Source organism: Nansenia antarctica (assembly GCF_963989245.1).
Source record: "Nansenia antarctica genome assembly, chromosome: 6".
NCBI lineage: Eukaryota > Metazoa > Chordata > Actinopteri > Argentiniformes > Microstomatidae > Nansenia > Nansenia antarctica.
Genome location: NC_137676.1, coordinates 41,344,461 through 41,367,616, shown reverse-complemented (window position 1 = coordinate 41,367,616; position 23,156 = coordinate 41,344,461). Strand labels below are relative to the sequence as shown.

Below are 23,156 nucleotides of genomic sequence, written 5' to 3'. Positions count from 1 at the left end.
CCTAGTGTGCAGAGCTGGCCACACCTCTGTTGCCATCCTCCATCTCCTTCCTCCAATCATATTAGTCGTCCTTGCTTTAATTGTCCATGGGCTGTGATGAGAATACTAAAGTCTGCCCAGACCCATTCATCATGTAGGGCTGCCTGTGGATGTACCCATAGACCTATTTCAATGACTCCAGCACAGCATGCGCAAGCTGTGGCAATACTGGATGGTTCAGTTGAAAGACAAAGAAAGAGCCCGAGACAGGAGAAGAGTGACAGTCATATGGTTAGGGCAATTAGATTTCCCCCACACTTAATAAACTGTTCACACACTCCGGTTGTGAGCTGGGGGGGGGAGCAGGTTTCTGTTTCTGTTGGCGCTTCTCCCAGGTCTCTTTGTCACCTCTCAGGATGTCCTATAGAACTAGATTAGCACAGTGTTCAAAATGCAATGCCCTGCGCCACGGCCCTTTGTCTCGCGGTGTGTGAAACGTCTTGCTATTCATCAGACAAAAATGAGAGGGACAGCCAGGACTCATGCAGAGCCCCTCGAACACAAAGACTGCGATGACATCATCTCTGTGTCCCTAGCCACTCAAGCAGGCTGCAGCCACCCCTGTTACTAAGCAGAGCCAGAGATTGATAATTAAATCTGGCGACAGAAAGCTATTCTTAAATCACTAATATCTCGTAGAGCAAACATGCAATCAAAGGGCTGCTCTGCAAACATTTTTATAAGGATAATTAGTAGCCTACAAATTGCAACATATAATTCCTACAAATTAATAACTTGCTGCTGTCACAAATGATGATTCTGATATACAGGGTATTCCTGGAATTAACTTGATAGGATATCATTACACTGCTCTTCTTGTGACTCTAACTCTCATTAGTGACTCTCATTGATGTAGCCTATCTGGTGGTATCAGTTCCCCATACACCCACCCCCCAATAGAAGCCTGGTATCCTACTGAGCACAGCAGGGTGACAGGGGCCTTCCTTGCACACTAAAGATCTGTCACAGAGCCCCTGCTATTCTATCACACATTCCTTTTGGCTTGGCTTTGGCTGTGAGGACATCCCTGCTCTCCTCAGGACATCCTTCAAACACTCCAGTAACCAAGGGATCCTCAAACGGCTGCCCTACATTTCCTGGTTTGAAGGAGAGCCTGGTGAGCAAAGCACCGAGGCTCCAACTGGCAAAAGACCTTCCTCTCATCTCCGTTCTTGAAGATGAAAGACCTTGCGCTTTTCCTTTTGCCTGCAATGGCTGTCATCTCAAAGCAGGGCCAGGAATGCTGTGTGCTGAGGTGAAGTAGGCCAGGCCTGTAGATTTGGATTCTGAGGGTGAAACCAGCAGGATGTTTTTGTTTCCAGGTGAAACCCCTTGATGTCCTGACTCCTGAGTTGGGCATGAGAGAGAATATGGGGTAATCCCTAGTTAGGCGAAACCGTCAAATTTCAGATTTAATCCCTGTCACTCGCTTTCATGACCTGGTAATGTGCACACACACTGGCTCACTGTCTGACACCTTTAACAAGATGGTGAAAATGCCGTAAGCTGAGCTGAGCTGTTGCAGTCATTAAATCAAGGAGACATGGACATACAGTATGACCTAATTATTCAACACAGCACAAAACACCGGAGCTGTAGCTATCTGTTGCACTCATGGCTCTGTAGGCGCAGGCATTATGATGATGGCCAGATTGATGTCAGTGACTTTCCACTAATAGGGCTTCCACCAAGACTGGAACCGGCCGGTGCGTTCAGACCGAAACTCAATTGGTTCGGAGACTGAAAAATTGGTTCACAGCAGGAACCAGAAAATAGTGGTTCTCAAGCGGGAACCAAAACGTAGAACAGTCACGTCGTCAGTGGGTGTGTCATATTCTAGGCTGCAAAGACCAGCAAGAAGGAAGGAAACCAAATGTAATCTAATCTAAATCTAATCATTAGTGATCAAAACAATTAACAAAAGTTTCTCTCTATCTTCCTCACATGCTCAGCAAACACACACGCACACGCGCGCGAATGCAAATTTCGTAAGCCATTTCTATTCCAGTAATGGAGGTGCTGGTTAGTAAGAGAACGTGTGTAGAAAGTGTATTTTGTTTTGTTTAATAGAAAATAGTGTTTATTACAGATACTGTAGTGGAAGATATTATCCTAATTTCCAGTGAAGTAGCTGCCATCTAGTTGTGACATTTTTGTTTATCCCGATCCTTCATCACCTATCGTTGATGACGCGGATGGTTCTGGTTACACTGGTATGAACACGGACTGGTTCGCACCAAGGTTCGAAGGTTCGAAGGTTCCCGAACGCAAACCAGAGCGGTTCTTTGCCGGTGTGAAAGCCCTGAGAGTAATAGTGTCCCCCACCTCTGTTGGCCAAAGTCATAGTATTGGGAGGAGCCGTGTTGGTGGAGCAGAAGGGCCACAGCGTTGACACAGATTCAAAATGGAAGGAGGTCAGTATGAAGTAGAGCAGAAGCAACAAGACCACGCAGCAGAAATCGCTTCCAGCTCGGAGCAGCTGTAGCAGCAGATCTTCATGGAGGAGGAGGAAAACAAATATCTGAAGAGCTATGAAACTGCATTGTTGAAAGGAGCTCTTTGTTACTTTTTGAGAATAATCCAGATTTTAAATGTTTAAAAAAGGTATTTCAGAAGATTCTGTGGATGAGATGAGAGAGCTTCATTTAGAATTGATTTGCAACTTCTTGTCTCTTGTACAGTACAATACCATGGGGTTTTCAGCACTGATGACTGATCACATCTCCATTCCATCGTCCATGCGAGTCTTTGTGTAAAAATCATTTGGGAACAAAATAGTATGTTCCTTTTTCTTTTTCTTTACATATTACTCCATATGAATCCTGGGGGCAGGGTTGTCATCTCTCACAGAGCGGGACATTGTGCCACATGCTCCGCATTCCACCGTCGCAGGCATGTCACGGAATCTGACACACTCCCCAGTCATCTGACTCTGGGTCATGTAGCCAGTCATTCTCTCACAGGGGGGGAGACGCACAAGCACAGGGGTCAAAGGGTACTGGCCTTGAATAGCCTGGCTGTCCTGTCCTCATCATGAGTCAATGACAAGCCCCGTCACATCAGCGTATATAGGCAGCCTTGGATTCTTATTCAGCTGTTTATAGCAAGCCGCCGGAAGCATCCTCATTCCTCACAGCTCTCATGCCCGAAGCCAATCAGCCCCTATGAAAAGAGTCAGTATCTGCAGCTGAAGCACGGCTGCTCCCTCCAACAATGGCTACATTCTGATGCCTGACTGAGGAGAGGTCACAAGGACGATTCGAGGACAGTGGTAGTAGCGCCAGAGGTCGCATTGACTGGCGGGGGGTTGTAAACAGACTACGAACTCCAGCAGCACATGTCAGTTTTGTTAATACACAGCCAACACAGGCAGCCATCATGACTTCTTATACACATGTTATAGGGTAAAACATGTATCCCACACATAAATGAGTCAGTGCGATCATGTGTAGGGCAACACATGGTCATATAGCTATGTCTGTTATATTTTATTGACATTATACATGGATTTTAGGCAGAGCAATACCACAATAATGTAGATGCTAACTACCATATTATTCCTCTTGAAGTAGTTTGTGTGAATTGAGAGAAAGCTTTCTTGAGGCAAAAGTGAGGCCAGTCACAACATATGTTTGTACCAGTATGTGAGTGTGACCTCAAATTAACATGTCAGTGAGAAGAAAACAGCACAAACGTTACATGCTGTGCCGTAGCAAACACAAACACATGCATTCCTGTGGTTGTGTGACCATTATGAACCGCTTTCTCAAAACAGATGTGGAGTGGTTGCAATCGCGCATCTGTCTCTCTGTGTGTACGCGTATCCATAGAGACCAAATAGAGGGTACTGCATACACAGTAATAGAGGACAAATGACATAATTAACAATTTGAGCTGAGGTGGTCACTTGCACCATAATTTAGCCTCTTTGAAACACATAGAATCCTAGCCAGCCAACTATAGAACATAACTGTAGAATGTTTTAACTTACAGCATACAGCTACAAAGATGCAGAAAAGCAAAGGTGACAGTTAACAGTTAGCATAAACCACATTTTGCTCATGTATTGATGGACTCGTTTATTTGCTTTATTGTTTACGGTTAAGGAGTTTAACAGGCCGTGTTGAGCAACCATGCAGAATCAATGCACTGCATGTTTTTACATGTGTGGGAAGTAAGTGGTGTACCTTTCAAATATCAAATGTCAAAATTCATTCCCTCCATTCTGGGCCTGCTTCCTTCCAGTCATTCACCTTCAAGGTTTGTTACGTAACACTTCCACTTCTTTTAACTCCACAAAGGAGCCATTTGAATATATACCCAATGCCCTATTACAGGCTTCAGTGGATAGAGGAAATATAATAAAAGTGTCTCTCCTTTTAGCTCTGGTCATTTCAGGATTCTTCAATATCTTCAGCATTGCATAACAATTCTTGAAACTAATGCTTAAGGAATGCTCAAAACACAAAATACCAAATTCTACTCAGTTCAAGGCTCGCTTGATTTTCTTTTGACGGTCTGATAGTTCTTGCCAACCCTTGATCTGAAGGGTATTATTGTGCATTCCACCGCCACAGTGACGGCCAGATAACGATGACTTTATCTCCCCGTTCCATTAAGAACTAAGAGGGGGGGCACTGGGGCACTGAGGCACCCAGGAATAGGGACTCGTAGCTCTATGGGACAGGTTAGCGTCTGCTCCAGATCCACTCTCGTCCCTAGACTAGCCTTGCTCTTTTGCACATAAACATGAGAGTAGTGAAGGTTTGTGTAAATATCCTTCAGTCAGCGGTTCCTGAGACCTTCCTCTCGGGCGGCCCAGATGGCAGCCATTAAGGTGCTGCTGCCAAGTCTGGAAGTCTTTGATTTGGACCAGAGATTCTCTCTGTGGGAGCTTTGCGGCGGCTGTGCACACACATACATGTACAAAGACCCAGGCAGTCCAGGCCAGGCACTCAGTCAGACACCCCACACAGCCTGACAGGCTCTGGGTTCCTCAGAGGCAGGCAGGGAGGGAGAGAGGAATGAGAGCCAGGTCTGGGGAGGGATGTGGGTGTTGAGGAATGCCTGCGTTATTTATCTAACCTTTGGTGCTATGTGTGCAGCACAGCCAGAGCATGGGGCTGTGCGTGGGACCCTCAAGTTTCCTCTGATCCTCTGGTTAGTGATGCTGTTTGAACTGCTTCCTTTGTGATTGTGCACTTCTGTCAGGAGAGCAGTTCATTAAAAAGGAAGTGCTTTTTGAGTAGGTGGAGATCCTGCCATGTAACATTAGAGAGCCATTCCTAATACTGAAACCCTTCCTCTGAGAATATAATGAAATACTTACTATTATCAAAGCTCTCTTTAAAATTATGGATATACTAAATCACCATTGATTTACATTGTTTATGCTTACAAATTAATAGAATAGTATTTTGATGCAAATACAATGACAAACCTTTTCTGCAACATTCTTGGCAACACATTCTGCAATTTGTAAATCTTTGTTAAAATGTGTATGTGTAAATTATGTGTGTGCATTATTGGAATGGAAATGCTTTGCACAATGTAGTTTCTGTTAAAAAAAAATCTGCATGTCATACATATTTGATGAGATAGGCTTGTGGACTCCACACCCGGAGCACAAGGTCAGCGTCTGGCACTTGATTGTTCCCAAGACAGATCATTTTCCTGAGGAAGTCCTGGTGCAATAATAGAGACTGACTCTGAGGAAGAGATACACTAGCCTTCATGTGATTTACAGTAAACTAATGTTCACGCATGTGTCACCTGCGAGGGGTTGCCTATTCCGTAGTCGTGAGCTAACCTGCGACAACAAACCAGGCCCATCTATGCGTTGACACAGATGGTAACACTTCTTAAACTAACTTCATTAACTCAGCCAAATTCACATTGGCCAAGGGTAGGCTAATAGCCCACTCTTCGCGCCAATCCCATGCACCCGTGTCCATTCATCCAAGCTTGTACTACAATAGGCAATAGCCTAGATTTGTTTATGTATAATAAAAGACAGTTCTATTGCTTATATTAGGCAACATCTGGATTTCCACAGCAATACTTCCTAGGCTAATGACAACTTGGGATGTAAATAAATTCAAATAGCTAACAGGCTTTGCAAAACACCACTTCAACGGCAAAATATCAAATCAATGAACACATGTAGCCTAGTCTGTTCTTGACTAATTACAATTTAAACGTAATTAAACGCGGTGATCTGTGATATATTGAGGCATCGTCCTTCAAGAAGCGAAGCCCTAAAAATCAACAGGAGCGCAGCAGCATAACAGATCTTTTCTTCACGAACATGTTCTTACCTGAACCTGGGGGAATCTTTGATACATTCTTCAAAATCCACCGTCATCTTGGGCTAGATTTTAAGTCTTAAAGTTTACTGAATAAATGTCATTGCCCGAAACAAACGAACGGCTAAAATCACGAAGATAAAGTATTCCGATGTACAGCGATCCCGTGTCCGCCTCTCGCAGTCACTCTCCTACACTGAAGGAGACAGAGAGAGCAGAGCACTTCAGCTGATAGACCGCTGGAGAACGAGTAAGGGACTGTCAGAAAACCTTCATTCATAATAAAAAATTTAAAAAAAACTGGTCCAAAACGCACATGAAATACGCACGCTTAATGGAGGCCAAGGGCAGGCAACAGCAGTAGCCTATATAATATCATTTTGCGGATGAAATGTTCAGCAATATCAATGTGACTGCATGCATCACACATTTGACTTACTTTATACTCTATAAACAGAAAAATCATGATCGGTGGGGGTCTGAATCCAGTTCAGGATTGCATGCACAATATACACACCATCATCAGGTCTTGACCATTACCATAAGCTCAATCACAACAAAATATGGCCATACTGTTAGGATAAAGAATGATATGTACTGGTCTAATAAATCACTCATGCACCAATTGACTGCGCATGCTGTGGACCTATTTTTATTTTTGTTTTTGTCGAGCTCAAAACGGATGCATAAACACAAAGGTAAGATATTGACTGATGGGAGTTAGTAATATCCCATCTTTTGATGTATAAGAAGCCTCATGTACTATTCGTCCTGTTTATAGTTCACATTATGAACTTTGTATCAGTGAGTGAATATGAACTGTTATATGAGCCTATTCTGATTTGTTTTTCTTGAACATTGGCTTCTTCTCGCAGCTGGCAGTGTTGAATAAAGCACAACTGAATTCCTTTTTTCCTTCGAGTGAGATAGGATTCAGATTCATGGATTCTTGCAGAGAAACGTGATATTAAGAGGGAATTCAGGATTGGCAGCTCCATGTGTGAGCTGATGGAGTGAAAATGCAAACTAACATCTGTGATGGCTCAGCTTCAAGAAAGAGCTGTGAATCTCTCAAGCTGTCTTAGCAGACAGAAATCTCCTCTGTTAAGTTGGAATCTACCCCCTTCTCTACTCTCACACAGGCAGTGGGTTGTTTTCGTCACCACCAAATCTGCACTTTCACTTGGCTGTCCATGACTTTTCACACTGATTGACTATGTAATCTGTATAGGATCTTCCAGCTTTACTTCAATTATTGTCTTGGCGATACCACAATCAGGGAACATGATGACAACATGTTGGGCATTTATCATACAGGGATACACTTGCACTAACAACATGGAAGAAAACCAAATAACAGGTGAATTAATTAACTAAGAGGATGATTAACTAATGTTACCTTCCTACAGTTCAATGACATTTTTAGATTAAAGATTAGAGTATTTCAAGTGCTTCCATTTCCCCCTGAAGGCCGAAAATAGAGGATATTATTAATTCACAGGAAATGGGAAAGCCGGGGGGAGAGAGTGCCTGGGATTTCACTGTAGGCCTTTATATAGAACACCATTGTTCCTTCTTATGCCTGGTCTCAAAGGCTGAGGTCCTGAATAGGGATGATCTCACCACCTCTCAGCTGAGGGTGAGATGTCTTGACTGCATTGCTTACTGGTCAACAAACTGCTTCCCCAGTTTTGGCAGAAACACGACAACATATAAAGTCACATTTCATTTCATTTTATGGGGCTATAGGGCACTGGGTTGTAATGTTCATATTATGGTATGTAGATCAAACTATAGCATAAGACGGTTCAATTGATGCCTTTCCACACGACTGTCAGCTCTGCACCATCATTTTGGTATGATTAAATGGGAGTCTTGTGGCCCATTGTGCGATACATATATATATATATATATAAAATAGAGGACAGGAATTCTTACTGTTTTACGATTACTGTAGTCATATCAACAGCATCTTTATTAAGCTTACCAAAACGCAATGGTGATTGAAATGTGGTGATTTATCCTCTAAAGCCTTTAATACAATTATTTTTGTTTCATATACATTTACTATGCCAAGCAGGTATTCATCTCCCTCGCAGATGTGTTGGTAACAATTTGCATTAAGTTGCTTGTCACACTGTAATTAAACAACACTACTAATAACACTGTATTTGATTTTCTAACAGTGCATTTTAGCTAATATGTTCAAACATTTTCAAATGATTTATTTCCCATAACAAACACTGCATGGTTCCAGCATTTCTCTAATTGACCCATAAGCCTATAATACAGCAGTGGAGGCTGGTGGAGGCAGAGATCGGAGGGCAGGCATATTGCAATGCAAGGAATGGAATGAGGACTGGCATCTAAAACACGTGTTTGATATCATTCCTTATTCCATTCCAATGAGCCCATCCTTGGATTTCGACCTCCACCAGCCCCCCGGCATTACAGTGAGTGGAAACTGCCACCTGTCTAGGCAGAAAGCTTCCTCTGCTGGAGTAGGAGTTCTTTAGTCTGTTAGACGCTCTCAAAGTAGCATCCCTCCTACTCCCCATGGGTCTGTTATATAAATGTCCTCCTTCGCTTTACGTGCTAAAATTAGACATGGTAAAAATCAAGACCGAAATTTCTTCAGTCTTTCCGCGTCTTCGCCTCATCCCTTGCTCCTTCCTGCAAGATCAAAGCTTTTCCGGCTCCTTGCAGAGAGCTGTTGAGTCAGCAGCAGGCTGATGAACACTAGCAGAGAGACTATGAATATGATTCATCCTGTCCAAATTCTACTGGCTGCACCCCAACCATAGATTGAATACACTATAGGAGGTGTGCAGCTTGAGAATCCTTATTGTCAAATAGCTTGCTACAGTATTCATTGTGGCAGGTAATTGAGCAGAATATTTATAGTGTGAACCCCCAAATTCTGTAGACCTACACCATATCTTTAAGACAATCAAATGATCAGTGTTATAGCAGACAGTTTATCATAATCAATATTGTCCAAAGGTATGAGTAGACCTGTGCTTATGTTGATACCCTAGGTCATTCCATCAGCCAGACAATGTGAGAGTGTAACCCTTGACCCTTTCATGGCAGATACTCAAAATGCGATGATAGCACCAGTTAGCCAAATACTGTAAGACTGTGTACATGTTTGAGGCTGCCACTAGCAATGCGCCGCACTACTCATGACCTGTCTCCTGCTGCAGCTATTTCACCCACAGTGGCTGCGTGGCATCCACAGAGAGTGTAGTTGAAACGTTCCGCCTTTGAGGCTGTTGCAAAGGGGGTGGTGGTGGGCCTGTCAACTCAAATTTTGCCTTTTGTGACGGCCCTCTCATGGCAAGCACAAGCACTGCTGCAGTGGGGAATTGTGGAGAGAGATGTGATGGGTCTCTGGGAAGGTGACCTACTTTTTCTCCCACTATCCAAGTCGTTATACCCCACTCTCCCTCTTTTGGTCTGGTGGAGCGAGCGCGGAGTCGCGTCACTGAGCATACAGCTTGTAACATTATCCCTTTTGACTGCAGGTGCAAGGCTTGAGGAACAACCACTGGAGTGATGCAGTCGGCATATTTATGAAAGTTTTATATTTATGAAAGTTTTACTATATTATGCATGCGAGTGGGTTGCCATGTTGCTATGTCCATACTTCAACATTTTTCTTTCAATGATTTAAGATTCCTTAACGTTACATTTTTTATACCTTAGCATACTGGTGGTGTGACAGAGTAAAAGCGGTTGAAAAAGCAATGAGATGATCATTTGATCATTGTGACTACATTGTCCTTTCACCATTTCTTGGAGCCACAGACAACATCTCATCTCACACTGAACCAGATTCTAGATTAATCTGTGTTCCCAGATTAGACAACCTATGATTCTCCTGAAGGAATGCTTTCCAATCTGAGAGGGTTCGTTGGTATTCGTTGGTGTACTTAACATAACAAATTTCTCATGATGATAGATATCTATATTTTTATAAACAACTCAAATTGTAGATTCCCAGATGGTTAATAGTATATATTCTAGGTAAACACAGTGTAAAAAAAATGAATGACGTAATGAATTTGGATATATGCAACTACTGATGTGCCAATGGACGGTGTTTCATGAGAATTATTTCTTATTTGAAACAAAATAAATCTATGTTGAAATAATAATAATCAACACTCTTCAGCATTCTCACTGTATGTACAGCAAATACTTGCTGTACGCCCTGTGCCCTCTTGCCCTCTGTGGGGGGCTGTCAAGCAAAATGTTGTTTCTTCACCTAAAATATGATTCTTTTGGAAGTATGAAATCTACAAGAGGTTCCTAGCAAAAATGCTAACAAATGCTAGTGATAATTTATTCAATAGCCCCGTTAACGCTGCAGATTAATGAGTCTTGTAAATCTCTCAGGCTAACTGTTCTGTTCTCTCTGCAGTTGGGAGCACTGCTCCTAAGTGAGATGCAAGCACCCTCTGTACTAAGAGAAAGTGGACGTCAAGTCCAACACCTTCAGGGATTGAATAGAACATTGGACTGACTGGCTGACTGTTTTGACTCCAGCTACTTTGAATTTGCTAGTTGTTTCTATTGTGTGGCACATTTTAGATGGCTCTCGCATGTTGCCATGAATTGATATGTGGGATGTATGTTTACAGGATTTACTATTCACCAGTGCTAAATCTACTGCATTCACGAAGATTATTATGCTCACTTTAAATTGCTGTACAGTATGTCAACCTTTGAGGAAAGTGTTAACCAGCATGCTGCCATCTCTAGAGTAGTAAGAGTCATTATAAGTTTCAACCTTGGTTCCGTTGTGTGTTAATCGTGTTAGGATAAGCCTAATTGCTTAAGGAGCCACACACTAACAGGCAAAATCCTTCGACTCTGACAAGGTCTTTGTACAGAGGAAGGCTGTTTCTAAGTCAGAACTGTAGCAGCCTGACTAGAAACAATGTCTGAAGTCTTCAGGCAAGACAACAACAGTGTCCTTCAAGGAGCCAAAAATGGCTAACGTGAGTCAGGGTCAGGTTCAGAACAGCTTGAGCAGTTACAAAGGAAAGTACTTTAGAAGTCCATTTTACAGTGCCAGCTGATATCAAATATTCAGGAGAGCAATCCAGAACATCAATCCCCAAGCGCAAAGACTTTGGAATGCTAGTTTTTATGACAATGGAGGGGAATAGTTTAACTGTATCAAACATGAGAGAACTAAGACAGACCTGGACAAATAACACTGATAGTTCTGTGCAAGTTGCATGAATATACAGTATATCTGCATGGTTGAAAGTGTGATTTTGTTCACCGTCCTTGGGCCCCTGTCCACCTGAACAAATACAGTTTCTTGCTGTTGAACATCCCTCATTCACACAAGTTTTCCAAGTACATTTAAAAATGAACATGGCTCAATGGACCAGGAAGTGCAATATACTGTCACCGTCTTCCCAAGGTATTCCTGTCCCATGTTATGCTTGAATTGCCCTTAGAACAACTGAGAAGTATAATCATTATCAGAGAGGAAAAGAAAACAATGAAATAAAGAGCACATGAATAATGGAAGTGAGCTGCTCTGAGAGACTGAGGCGCAGTGAGGATGTGCTTAAAGCCGATTACCCAGGAAAGTGTGAACAAACAAACATGAAAGTGTTAGTGCTTTATTGTGTAGACTCAAAGTGATCTTTGTAATCCTGTCAAGACAGACAGTTTATTAAATAATTCTAGTAATAGATGAGGTGTGTCTCTGAAAGTGAATGTCTGTTTTTCTGCACTTCATTTTTTGGGGGGAATAAGTAGGGCTGCAGACTTACTCAGTAGCTAGTCATCTTCATCCGCCAATTCAAACACACACACACACACACACACACACACTCACACACACACACACACACACACACACACACACACACACACACACACACACACTCACACACACACACACACACACACACACACACACACTCACACACACACACACACACACACACACACACACACACACACACACACACACACACACACACACACACACACACACACACACAAATAAGATGTAGAGTCAGTCAAGAGTGGTCTAATTATTACTTGAACCGTATGAACTGAACCATAACCTCAACACCAGGGATCACAACTGGGAGACACATAATGACAGAAAGCATTATACATATCAGTCATTTTGTCATGTACCCTTTCTCAGACATCTGTTTGTACTCTATGATTGTGATAGCCGATTCAAAATGAACAAAGAGAAAATTCATATGTAATACCATATTCATGTTGCTGTTCACACTGATTAATAATGAAGCCTAGAGAATAATGGTTCTGTAGACTCCTTGGCTCTGGATCTGTCATTCAGTCTCACGCCAGTGGTACAATGTGTTAGACACTGATAGAGGGCATTACAACCAGCAGGACCCTCTTTAGCATGGTAGGAAGGGCGGCTGTGAGAGACTGGGGAACTGGTGAGCAGCGTTGCTAGGCAATGGCTCAGTGGAGAGGAAGGGGGACGACGACGACGGGACTTCTTCCTCCTGCCATCAGCTGACATGATGCTGTGAGTGTGAGCTCTCAGTCACACTCTGTTTGGCCAGGTACAGTACAATACATCTGGCCAATGATGGCTGCCAGTGTCCACCCTGTGCTGGATTCTCCCTGGTGGTCATGTTGGGGATTTCCCATCTGTTCTGATGAACAGGTCCTACACTATTTAACCGGTTCAATTTACTTCTTTCTACAGTGACCACCAGATATACACGTGTTTTTTTGGCCTCCCACAGTCTTTATTCAGAAACAACACAACATAGACAGTGTCTGAGAATGCTGTTGGAACAACATTGTCAAATCGCACTAAATCAATAATCAAGCTATCAAAGAGAGTACAAGATAAAATACTCTCTAAATTGTATCATGATAATTATATATGCATGATCTGCCAGGTGATGTGAACAGCCAAGTCATGCTCCCAATTGTAGTAATGGAGATGAACTCAGAATTCAGCTTGATTCAGATAGTGAGTACATTATTAGGGTCAATGATATTACCCGAAAGCAAAGGTATATAGAGTGTCAAAGCATGCTCAATGCTTTGGTGTTAAAACATGTATGCCCAAACACAACACCTTCAAGCTTGTGTGTTGTCACAAAAGCCAAGTCACTTGAACTTAAACTGTGAAATACTAGACTGAAACTCCAGTAATTGAACCACAAACATGCAGTTGATGTTGTCCTCCTTGTTGAATAATGCATTTGTGGTAGTTGTTTCCAAAAGATAGACACACAATCATTATTTCAATATCAGCGTGATTGTATTGAAATAATTTAATGTTTGAATAACAAATATAACTCTGCACATCAACACAGAGAGCTCTCCAAACACATTTTTGGATAACAACGAATCCCATGGAGAGTGGTTCAAAACAATCTGGATAGTAATGGGGTGTAACAGCAAACAATGTTTAATGCAACCATCCAGCTCACAGTCATCTGCTGGTGTATTTACAAGTGAGGGGCTAGGAGGAGGATTCCTCCCCTGCCACTGTGTGCCACAGTTATGAATTCCTTGTCTGTAATGTGCAATGTTCATACTGAGTGGAGGCTTAGCCTGAGGCATGAGGAATGGTGGCTTATTACTGTGCTACAAAATAAAGAGGAGACTATTCATGATAACGATCATGTGCTTGGTGTGTGCTTGGCGCCCCCTAGTGTTGAAGAAGAAACCCAGAACAGCAACACCATGATCACATACACACAACAAAGTGTACAGGCCTAATCATGGATTTATCATATTGAATGCACCCTCTGTTATTATTGTTTTGTGGTAACTTGTTGGTAAAAATGTTTATCATTGATAATGTTTTGTTCATCAACATTAAGCATTTCTCATGCACAAGTCTCCTCTGGGATCATAACAGTTACAAGAGGACAACAAATAAATCAACTGAAGCAGTTTTGAACTTAATCTTTATTTGAACTTAATCTTTATTCATCCAAATTATTTTACACCAACTGTGGGCAAAATTAACTGGTTGAGAATCAACACATGGCTAGTCTCTGCCTATTGACACTCAGACAATTAAGATGGCACTTCCACTTCTTATATTGTACCTACAGACAACAATGAACCAGACAACCACGTTCCCCATTTTACACCTGACAGGAAGTCTGACGACAACCACACTGATAAATGCACATATTGTAGGCTCTGAAAGTTTCCTGAGTACACCCACTTGTAGCATCAACCCACATACTGTACACTATACTTACAGATGCAGATACAAAAGCAGGCCACATCAGAATTATATTTTCCGACAGGGTGACAATAGACTCGTCAAGAAGGTGTGTAGGAAAAACATATTTCCAACTGACTTGAGAGTTTGTTTTTTTACTTCATTTTCACTTCTCTTCTTCTGAGGTTCCAGCAACAGAATTCTTCAGAAAGTTTGTAAGTACTTCTTTCATGTTCTTGTAAAATACTTCCATTTAGAGTTTATCTTTTAGTCATAGTTTTGAAAAGTAGCTTGTAGTTACAGAAACTTAGTTAGTTGTTTAGGAGTGGAAAAATATATTTTGTGTTGTGATGTGTGTTTGTGATGATGAATAGCCCTTTATGTGATTACACAATAAAGTAGACAATAGGATATGTATCTACTGTACATTACTGTATGTACTCACTGAACACTTTATTAGGAACACTATACTAATACTGGGTAGGGCCCCCCTTTGCTCTCAAAACAGCTTCAATTCTTCATGGCATTGATTCCACAAGAAATGTGAAATTCTGTGAAATGCCATGATGACATGATCACGCAATTCCTGCACATTTTTCAAGTGCACTTTCAAGCTGTGAATCTTCCATTCTACCACATTCCAACGGTGTTCTATTGGATTCAGACTGGGAAGGCCACTGAAGAACACTGAACTTAATGTCATTGAGTTGTTGCCTTGAAGGGATGCACATGGTCAGCAACAATACTCAAATAGGCTGTGTCATTCAGGTGATGATTGATTGGAATTAATGGGCCCAATGTGTGCCAAGAAAACATTCCCCACACCATAACACCACCTGAATACCTGAATGAATGAGAAGATGTAAAGGTGTTCCTAATTAAGTGTTCAGTGAGTGTATGTTTAATTTGCAGCTGTATGCTGCAAAATATCTGACTGTGAATGGTTTGTTTCATTCTAGGTTTCATAATCAGCAAAAGAAAACAGATCCTGTCTGGTTCAGTCTACTGTACATTTACAAGCCTAATATAATGAATAATACCAACACGACCTGGTGCAGTACACCAGTGGGCAACTATGAGTACTACCTCTTCCCAGCAGTGTACAGCCTGGTGTTGGTACTGGGTCTACCAGGAAATGTGGGAGCTCTCTATGTGTTCATCTTCAAGATCACACCACGCACCTCTTCCAGCGTGTACGTCATCAACCTTGCTCTGGCTGACACTGCCATCCTCTGCACCTTGCCTTTCCGTATCCACTACCATCTGAACCTAAAAGACTGGGTGTTTGGAGACGTGGCATGTCGCATTACGGGGGCTTTGTTCTATGCCAACATCTACATCAGTGTCACCTTCATGTCCTGCATATGTGTGGACCGCTACATAGCCACCGTATATCCGCACACTTACCTAAGGCTACGCAGCACCAGCTACACTGTTCTGGTAAGCGTGGCAGTGTGGGTGGTCACAGGAGTGGTTGTGCTGTGCTTCATCCTCGGGGGACCTCTAGAGACCAATAACAGCCATCGCCGTAACTGCTTTGAAAACTTCACACCCAACGAGTGGGGCAGGCGTGTGGCACCGTACAGTGTCCTCAGCCTGATCTTTGGCTCCCTGCTGCCCTCTGCACTCATACTGGTTTGTTACCCGCTGGTGGCACGGCGCATCAGTATGATCCGGACCAACACTGCCCGGGTGGCTCTGAGGATCATCTACACCATCCTGGCCATCACCCTTCTCTGCTTCCTGCCCTACCACGTGGTGCACTTCCTGCACCTGCTCCGACGCCTGGGCTTCATCTGCCACTGCCCCAGTGGCAATGCCATCTACCACCTGCGGCGGGTGACCCTAGCCGTAGTGAGCCTGAACTGCTGCCTGGACCCCCTGCTCTACTACTTCACCACCACTCACTGCAAGTGGAACCTTTCCCTCAGGTTCAGGGAGCTGTGGGCTCGGAGGAAGAGGGGGATCTACACCATCACAGTGAAATAGGACAGGGATGGGTCTACGCCATTACAGGCATATAGGAAAGGAGAGGGACCTACAGTACATCTGGGAACTAGGAGGGAGTGGGTAGAACCACAGTGAGCTAGGAGGGGAATAGGGCCTACTACACCTATGACCTAGGACGGGGAGAGGGGTCTACACAGTTAGGGGAAGCTAAGATGGGGAGAGGAGTCTACGTCATCGGAGAGAGCTAGAAGGGTTGGGAAAAGTCTACACAATTACTATGGGACTAAGCCATTTAGATAATCGTTCTTCTGTTTACTGTACTTTGTACTGTATATCTCACAACAGATACACTCTGTTCACTTACTTTAGACAAATGTACTTGTTGTAAGTCGCTTTGGATAAAAACGTCTGCAAAATTAAAACAAATATATAAATGCAAATTCTGTGCAGAATTAGATTTATTGCAATTTGTAACACTTGATTCTTCATATTGTAAAAACAACTGCCAACATTGTATATACATGTATACTGTAAATACATTGCAACAAATGTAAATATTGCATTTTCATATTTTGCTTACACAGATTTCTTTTATTATGTTCCCCACTTAACAAAATCACAAAATGGCTGAACAAGAGTAATACCAAATGATATCCTGAAATCCTTACTTTTGTCTTATTTATATATATAAAAAAAAAAACTTTATACAACAAACTACATTTGACAGAAGGTTAAGCTGAACATAGGGCTCTCACAATCCTGCTGGAAGTCCTTTCTTCAACAGAGTGGACAGGAAGCTCCCCAGTTCTTCATCCTATGAAATACATCACAAGAGGTTGAAAGCATTTGTAGTCTGCTGCTCTAACGTGAAATATACTAACCTAGAGGTTTTAAATAGTAGGTGAAGATGGAAACTTGAACAAGGTCAACTTGGTGGTTGCTACAAGTATAGCGAAATGTTTTAGATCAATGCCCCTAAGTAATCTCACAACTTTAAATTGAAAGTTAGGAGATGTACAAATCATTTGAGTTCAAGCTTGGTCCTTCATTGGTTGTTAAGATTGCCATTAATAGAAGATATCATGACGTTAAGAACAAACTTATTTAGCGGTTATATTTTGAGCAAATGTGTCACACATCCGGTGACACTTGCAGCGTACACCACAGGCTCCTCCGAGGTGGGCTGCTCTCCCCCAGAGAGAGACCACAAGTGCTGCTCTCTCCTCCAGAGTGTAAAAGTGACAGCTTAAGAGACCACGTTCCCCTCCCCCGTGGCTTACCTGATAGCTCCATGAGAGCAGCAGAACCTTGGTGTTGGGGTCATCAGCTGAGGACACCTTGATGACAATAGACTCCACCATGACTGTACCGTCTGGGAGGTGCTGGAGGGTGTAACCTTTTAGCACGCTGCATAACACAATACGGAGATTAGGGAAGGAAGTCATATCATTATCATATTGTAGCGAGGGCCCAGAGTTTTTCCTGACTACGGGACCCCTTTTTATAAAGTTTATACAGTACTCTACTGTAATAATATTGAGGTGTGTCAGTGGGTCTTCTTACCCCTTGAGGTGTGTGTAGATCCTGTGGAGTGTGTCTGTGTCGCTGTGAGGGTCCTGGAGCTGCACACGGCAGGTGAAGCGCAGCTGGTGTTCGTTCAGGCCCAGCTCAATGAGGGCCTGTTCTGGAGACACCAGCCGGAGACTCTGCGTTCAGGGAGGCGGGGAGAGGGAAACACAGAGCAAAACTACTGTTATTTGTTGTTATCTGTTCATCTGTTTTACCTAACTATTACGATGAGGACCCATTGTCTTACTACAGCTGTCATTCTAACGTGACATGGATTGCCATAAAGCATCAGTATGGACAGAGTTCCGCTATCCGTCATAAGACAATGGGTGAGGCACAGGCAGGGCCTGCCACTGGCATAATCAGTCTATGCGGTTCCTTAAGGCCACAACCACTAGAGGGGGTCACACTTTTGCAGTTGATTAAGCGCAAGCTACCACCTGTCAATCAAAAACTGTGCTACCTCCATTGACGAAACACCGGTCAATGAAAAAAGTTCACTAGCTCCCCCCCCCCCCCCCCCCCCATCAAAATATCTGTCAAAAACTGCGCTAGCCCCCACCCACCCCCCAACCAAAAGTCCACGGGCCGGGCCTGGGCCCAGGCTTTTTTATAAGGAAGCCCTGGCAAAGTGGCAGCAGCTCAATATACTGTATGTTCTATTACAACTGAAGACAAAACAACCACCAGAAAAAACAATAATGAATGAAACAATAATGGATGTCAGTTGGTTTGCAATGCAAAACCTACATTTTCTTTCATGATCAGGGTCCCATGCATGGTGCGGGGCCTCTTGGGGTCAGGCAAGGGTCCTGTGAAGCATCACAAAACATGAATATAATACATATAAGATGTGAGAGAGAGAGAGAGCGGGCAAGAAATGGAGAGCGAGCAAGAGAGAGATGGATAGAAATTTCACAAGCCTCTGAATTACCAGGGCAACCTACCTCCCAGGGCCATCTCCCTCTTGAGCAGGTTGAGTGAAATATCTACTGGGACACAGGGGTTGGTGGTCACTGTGGACGTCTCACCGTTGGCTGGCATAAAGCAGTTGATACCTTGTAAAACCACAGACATAGAGATGAGGAATACCACCGCATATCAGGGCTCCTGATAAACATATGAACTTTCAAAACTATGTACTCTTTGTGTACTGTGTGCACTTCAAAGCAAGTCTTCTAGTGAATGTTTTCTGTATGTGTTTTTGTTCATTGTGTAGCACCAGGAGAAATTCCTAGAGTAGCATAACGATTCCTTTTTTATAATTGTACAGTTCTTGTTAAGTGCTTTATAATTCAAGAAGTGGTAATAGTGTAAGCAAACATATGTCTACAATACATAAAACGTGAACAGAAATTTCTCTGGTTCTGATAGTCTGCTTTGTTCTGTCTGTAGCACTATGATTTTGACCCTAAAACATATTGTGGTACACTAGAGTACAGTACGAGGACACCCTGGTTGCACTCACTGAACTCCTGTTCGACCTTGTCCTTGAGGAACTCCATCTTCTTGGCCTCCCCGTGCACCAGCAGCATGTTGCGGGGCTCCGCCATGCGGATCAGCTGCATGATGCCTTTGGCGTCTGCGTGAGCGCTGAAGGACATGTACTCCACCTGCAGTTTCACCTCCACCTGCAGGGGCCACAAAGGGGAGGTCAGGAGGCAAACCTCTACAAGCTCATATCACTCCATTTCATACTTACTACTTTCATCGACTTAAGACCTTGGTAAAGGGTTAGGGTCATTAGAGAAAAGTACTGTGTTGTTATAATTAATATGATTGTTGTTGTAATTCTTTGTGATTTTGAATGTACTTTGTTTTGTTTATTTCCCCCTGGAATAGAGGTCTCAGTGGGACACCGTGTACAAATAAAGGTTAATAATACTGTATCCATCTGCAGTATAACTGAGGAAATACAGTTTGATAGTACAACTTCATTTATTAAAACGTATATATCAGTGGATACAGAGCAGATATGATGTACAATTCTATCTGTATTTGCATTACCGTTCTTCCCTCCATCTCCAGTTTCTTCTGACCATTCAGAATTTTGTGTCCAATCGTGCCTTGCACACAATACCCAGGCATGATTAACTAGGGAAGAAAAGTTTGGCATCACTACATCTTTATTCAACTAGCAAACATACCGAAAATGCACTCAACTTGTACTCAACTTGACCATTGAATTGATACAATGAATTCTACTCACCATATTCTTCTCATTATGGGCCCACTTCTTGAAGATTTGTAAAGACTGACCAGCATGCAGCATCCCTGGGGTAGCAAACACCACCTGAGAGGACAAACAATTCTGTTCAGTTCCTACAAGAATCATCAACTTTTTAAACAGGTCTATAAAGAATGTACTGAATATCAAAGGCTTAATAAAAAAACATTATCTATAAAGGACAAAGCATTGAATTGATCTTAAACTAAAGCACATATCAATGTGTAAACAATGTTGAAAAGTATGATGATGATGATGATGATGATGATGATGATGATGATGATGATTATGCTATGCACCATTGGTCCAGGGTTGTCTGCGTAGGAGCGATCGAAGGCCTTGATGTGCTTGAACTCAAACATGTTTCTCTGTACAAAGGTTTTGCGAATCTTTTGATTGGTCCAGGTGATGAACAGTTTGTAGTAGTGGTTGGCTTTCTCTGTGAGCCCAGTAGAGAAGTAGATGGGTGCCTTCAGGTTCATTCTCTCCCTGTGTAATGAAAGGAGACATTGTAAGCGTGCCATCATTCTGTGATCTGATCAGCAAGCTAGGCCAATACCTGTCGGGCTTAAGACCAAGGGCATTGGCTCAACTAGTCTTCCCAATAAAACAGAAAATGTAATTCTATGTCATGGGACATTACTCAACTTACCAGCACAGTAAATCTTTCTCCCCATTATTAATTCCCTCTAAAAAAGGCTACACCAAAGGGACCAAACAAGACCGTACCAGAAAGTTTCCAATAAGATACACAGCTCCTGAGCTCTTCCCAGGGCAAAGACGGGAATGAGAACCTGAGAATAGAACATTTCCTCTATCAGCACATCAGAAAGGAGATGAGAAATGTCTGAACACTGGAGGGACATCTGCATCTACATCTGTTTGTTTCTCCTCACCTTTCCTCCTCTCTCCACCGTCTCGTGCACTTTCTTCAGGAAGTCCCTCTCCCTGCACCTCTTGGAGTCGCGGATGGTGGTGGCGTAGGTCGACTCTGATATGAGGATGTCTGGGCGACACTTATCAATCCATGCAGCTCTATTAACAAAACAGAGCATAAATTGGGTAAGACACATAGGCTTTGGTCAGAAAATCTGAATGGGTTTTCAAATGGATACACAACACGCCCTACAGCAAAAGAATAACACTTACCCTAAATGTCTGTCAGGTGTCATGTTGTAATCCCCCTACGGATGACAGATACCAGAAATTATTCAAAGGCAATCACAATCCCATTCACTTCATCAATAATAAGCCCAGGTTTCATAATACTCACAGTGTAGACCACAGACTCGGATCCTACTTTGATCTGCACCATCGCAGCCCCAAGAACGTGACCTGCATAGTAAGCCTTGATCTCCAGTTCATCGTCCACCTAATGACAGAATCAACAGAGGAACATTACAATAATAAGAAAAGTATTATTAATTATCCATCACAAGTACCTTCTTTGCCACTATGATGATAGTGATAGAGCAGGTGTTAAAAATACTGTATCACTGATCAATATTTTCTGTACTTTTAACATCTGGTCAAATCAAAGGCATTTTCAGCTCTGCACCTGGACAGTTTGGTGGAGGTTCAAAGGCACTACTTTCTTCATGCAGTCCTTGATCATCTGAGATGTGAAGAAGTTGGTCTCTCCCTTTTTGTCCACAGTGATCTTCCTGAAGTCCTCCAGTAGAATGGGGCAGATGGCCTTGGTGGGGTGGGTCATGTAGATGGGCCCATCATAGCCCACCATCTCACTCATGTATGGCAGAGCACCACAGTGGTCCAGATGGAAGTGGCTGGAATGGACAATACAGGAAGGTTGATGTGATTAGTCAAAAATGAAAAGCTACTTTTCTAAGATGAATGAATTCAACCAGGTGAGGTTGTTCCCATGCAGAGGAGTAGGTAGTAAGTATCATGAAAAGATAGTTCATACCAGACTACAAAGCTGACCACAAACCTAATAATCACACAATCCAAGAATTCAGTCAGGCGTCCGTTTTGGGTGATGTAGGAGAAATCTGGAAAACGTCTCTGGAAAAACAGTTACGTATATATAATGTCAGTAAGGAATGAAAAATACTTAAGCAACATTTCAGTTTCGGGCACAGATTAGAAAAGGAAACATGCTGTTGGGATGAAACAGTATTCCAGTAAAGGTCCTGACTAACATTTTGCAGCTGGCATACTGAGATCACAGCTTGACAAATGCACTTATGACAATACAAGTTGTACAATGAAGTAAGCTGTCTTACATCGTCATTGAATCCCATGTGCATCCCACAGTCAAGCATAATGTTCTTGCCTCCAATGGAGACCAGGATGCAGCTACGACCAACATCTTGTCCAGCACCTGAGAACGACACAATGGGTACAAATTAATATCTCATCCTCCCTGGTGATTTCACAACAATATCATGCTTTTATGGCTGTTGTTTACCCTTGGTTATCCACAACTAATAACAGTTAGGTATATAGCTAAAGTACAGAGTGTAGTGAATCCTGCATAATGTTAGTTATGGAGTTACTTACCCAGCGGTGTCACTTTGATCTCAGGCATCCTGAGTCTGATATCAATATTTTGGAAAATTACTCACTACTGCTCAAGAAGGCAGTTCAACTAAGTGTTGTAGTTAGCTAGCATGAAGAGTGTGGAGCCAGCCAGATAACACTAGCGGCCGGTTAATTATGAACGAACGTTTCTCTACGACAACGTGTTCTGTTTATTATTTAACTGGATGATCACAATATAGCATGTGTTGCTAAAAGCTACTGCGCAGAGCGCTCTTCTTCTCGTTGGTGCGTGTATCTCTCTGCACGCTACACAGTCGCCCCCTATCGACCAACCAAAGCCTTGTAGGAT

The 23,156-nt window shown here is 42.7% G+C and overlaps 3 protein-coding genes across 3 annotated transcripts in view; 1 reads left to right on the top strand and 2 right to left on the bottom strand.

Moving 5' to 3' along the window:
• LOC308160174 (arf-GAP with coiled-coil, ANK repeat and PH domain-containing protein 3-like) overlaps nucleotides 1-6,403 on the bottom strand; it is a gene marked incomplete at its 5' end in the record, with an annotated part of 56,273 nt that extends 49,870 nt beyond the window's left edge. Inside the window, one exon of the mRNA XM_080534069.1 lies at nucleotides 6,357-6,403. Within this exon, the coding sequence (XP_080390195.1) occupies nucleotides 6,357-6,403 (47 nt within the window). The remainder of the gene's footprint in view (nucleotides 1-6,356) is intronic.
• A 9,182-nt stretch (nucleotides 6,404-15,585) lies between these two features.
• LOC308160547 (lysophosphatidic acid receptor 6) lies at nucleotides 15,586-16,545 on the top strand (the record flags this gene model as incomplete). The annotated part of the gene is made up of 1 exon (XM_080534487.1): nucleotides 15,586-16,545. One exon carries the CDS (start codon nucleotides 15,586-15,588, stop codon nucleotides 16,543-16,545), a length of 960 nt encoding a protein of 319 aa, XP_080390613.1.
• A 600-nt stretch (nucleotides 16,546-17,145) lies between these two features.
• Nucleotides 17,146-23,028, bottom strand: ints11 (integrator complex subunit 11). The gene is made up of 17 exons (XM_080533724.1): nucleotides 22,826-23,028; nucleotides 22,549-22,646; nucleotides 22,254-22,327; nucleotides 21,861-22,089; nucleotides 21,576-21,674; nucleotides 21,452-21,486; nucleotides 21,199-21,337; nucleotides 21,032-21,096; nucleotides 20,602-20,791; nucleotides 20,285-20,368; nucleotides 20,083-20,169; nucleotides 19,544-19,706; nucleotides 19,023-19,133; nucleotides 18,826-18,887; nucleotides 18,070-18,212; nucleotides 17,787-17,913; nucleotides 17,146-17,320 (listed from the first exon to the last, which is right to left on the bottom strand). The coding sequence occupies exons 1-17, from the start codon at nucleotides 22,851-22,853 to the stop codon at nucleotides 17,258-17,260; spliced, it is 1,797 nt and encodes a 598-aa protein (XP_080389850.1). The 5' UTR covers nucleotides 22,854-23,028; the 3' UTR covers nucleotides 17,146-17,257.
• Nucleotides 23,029-23,156: the final 128 nt, after the last annotated feature.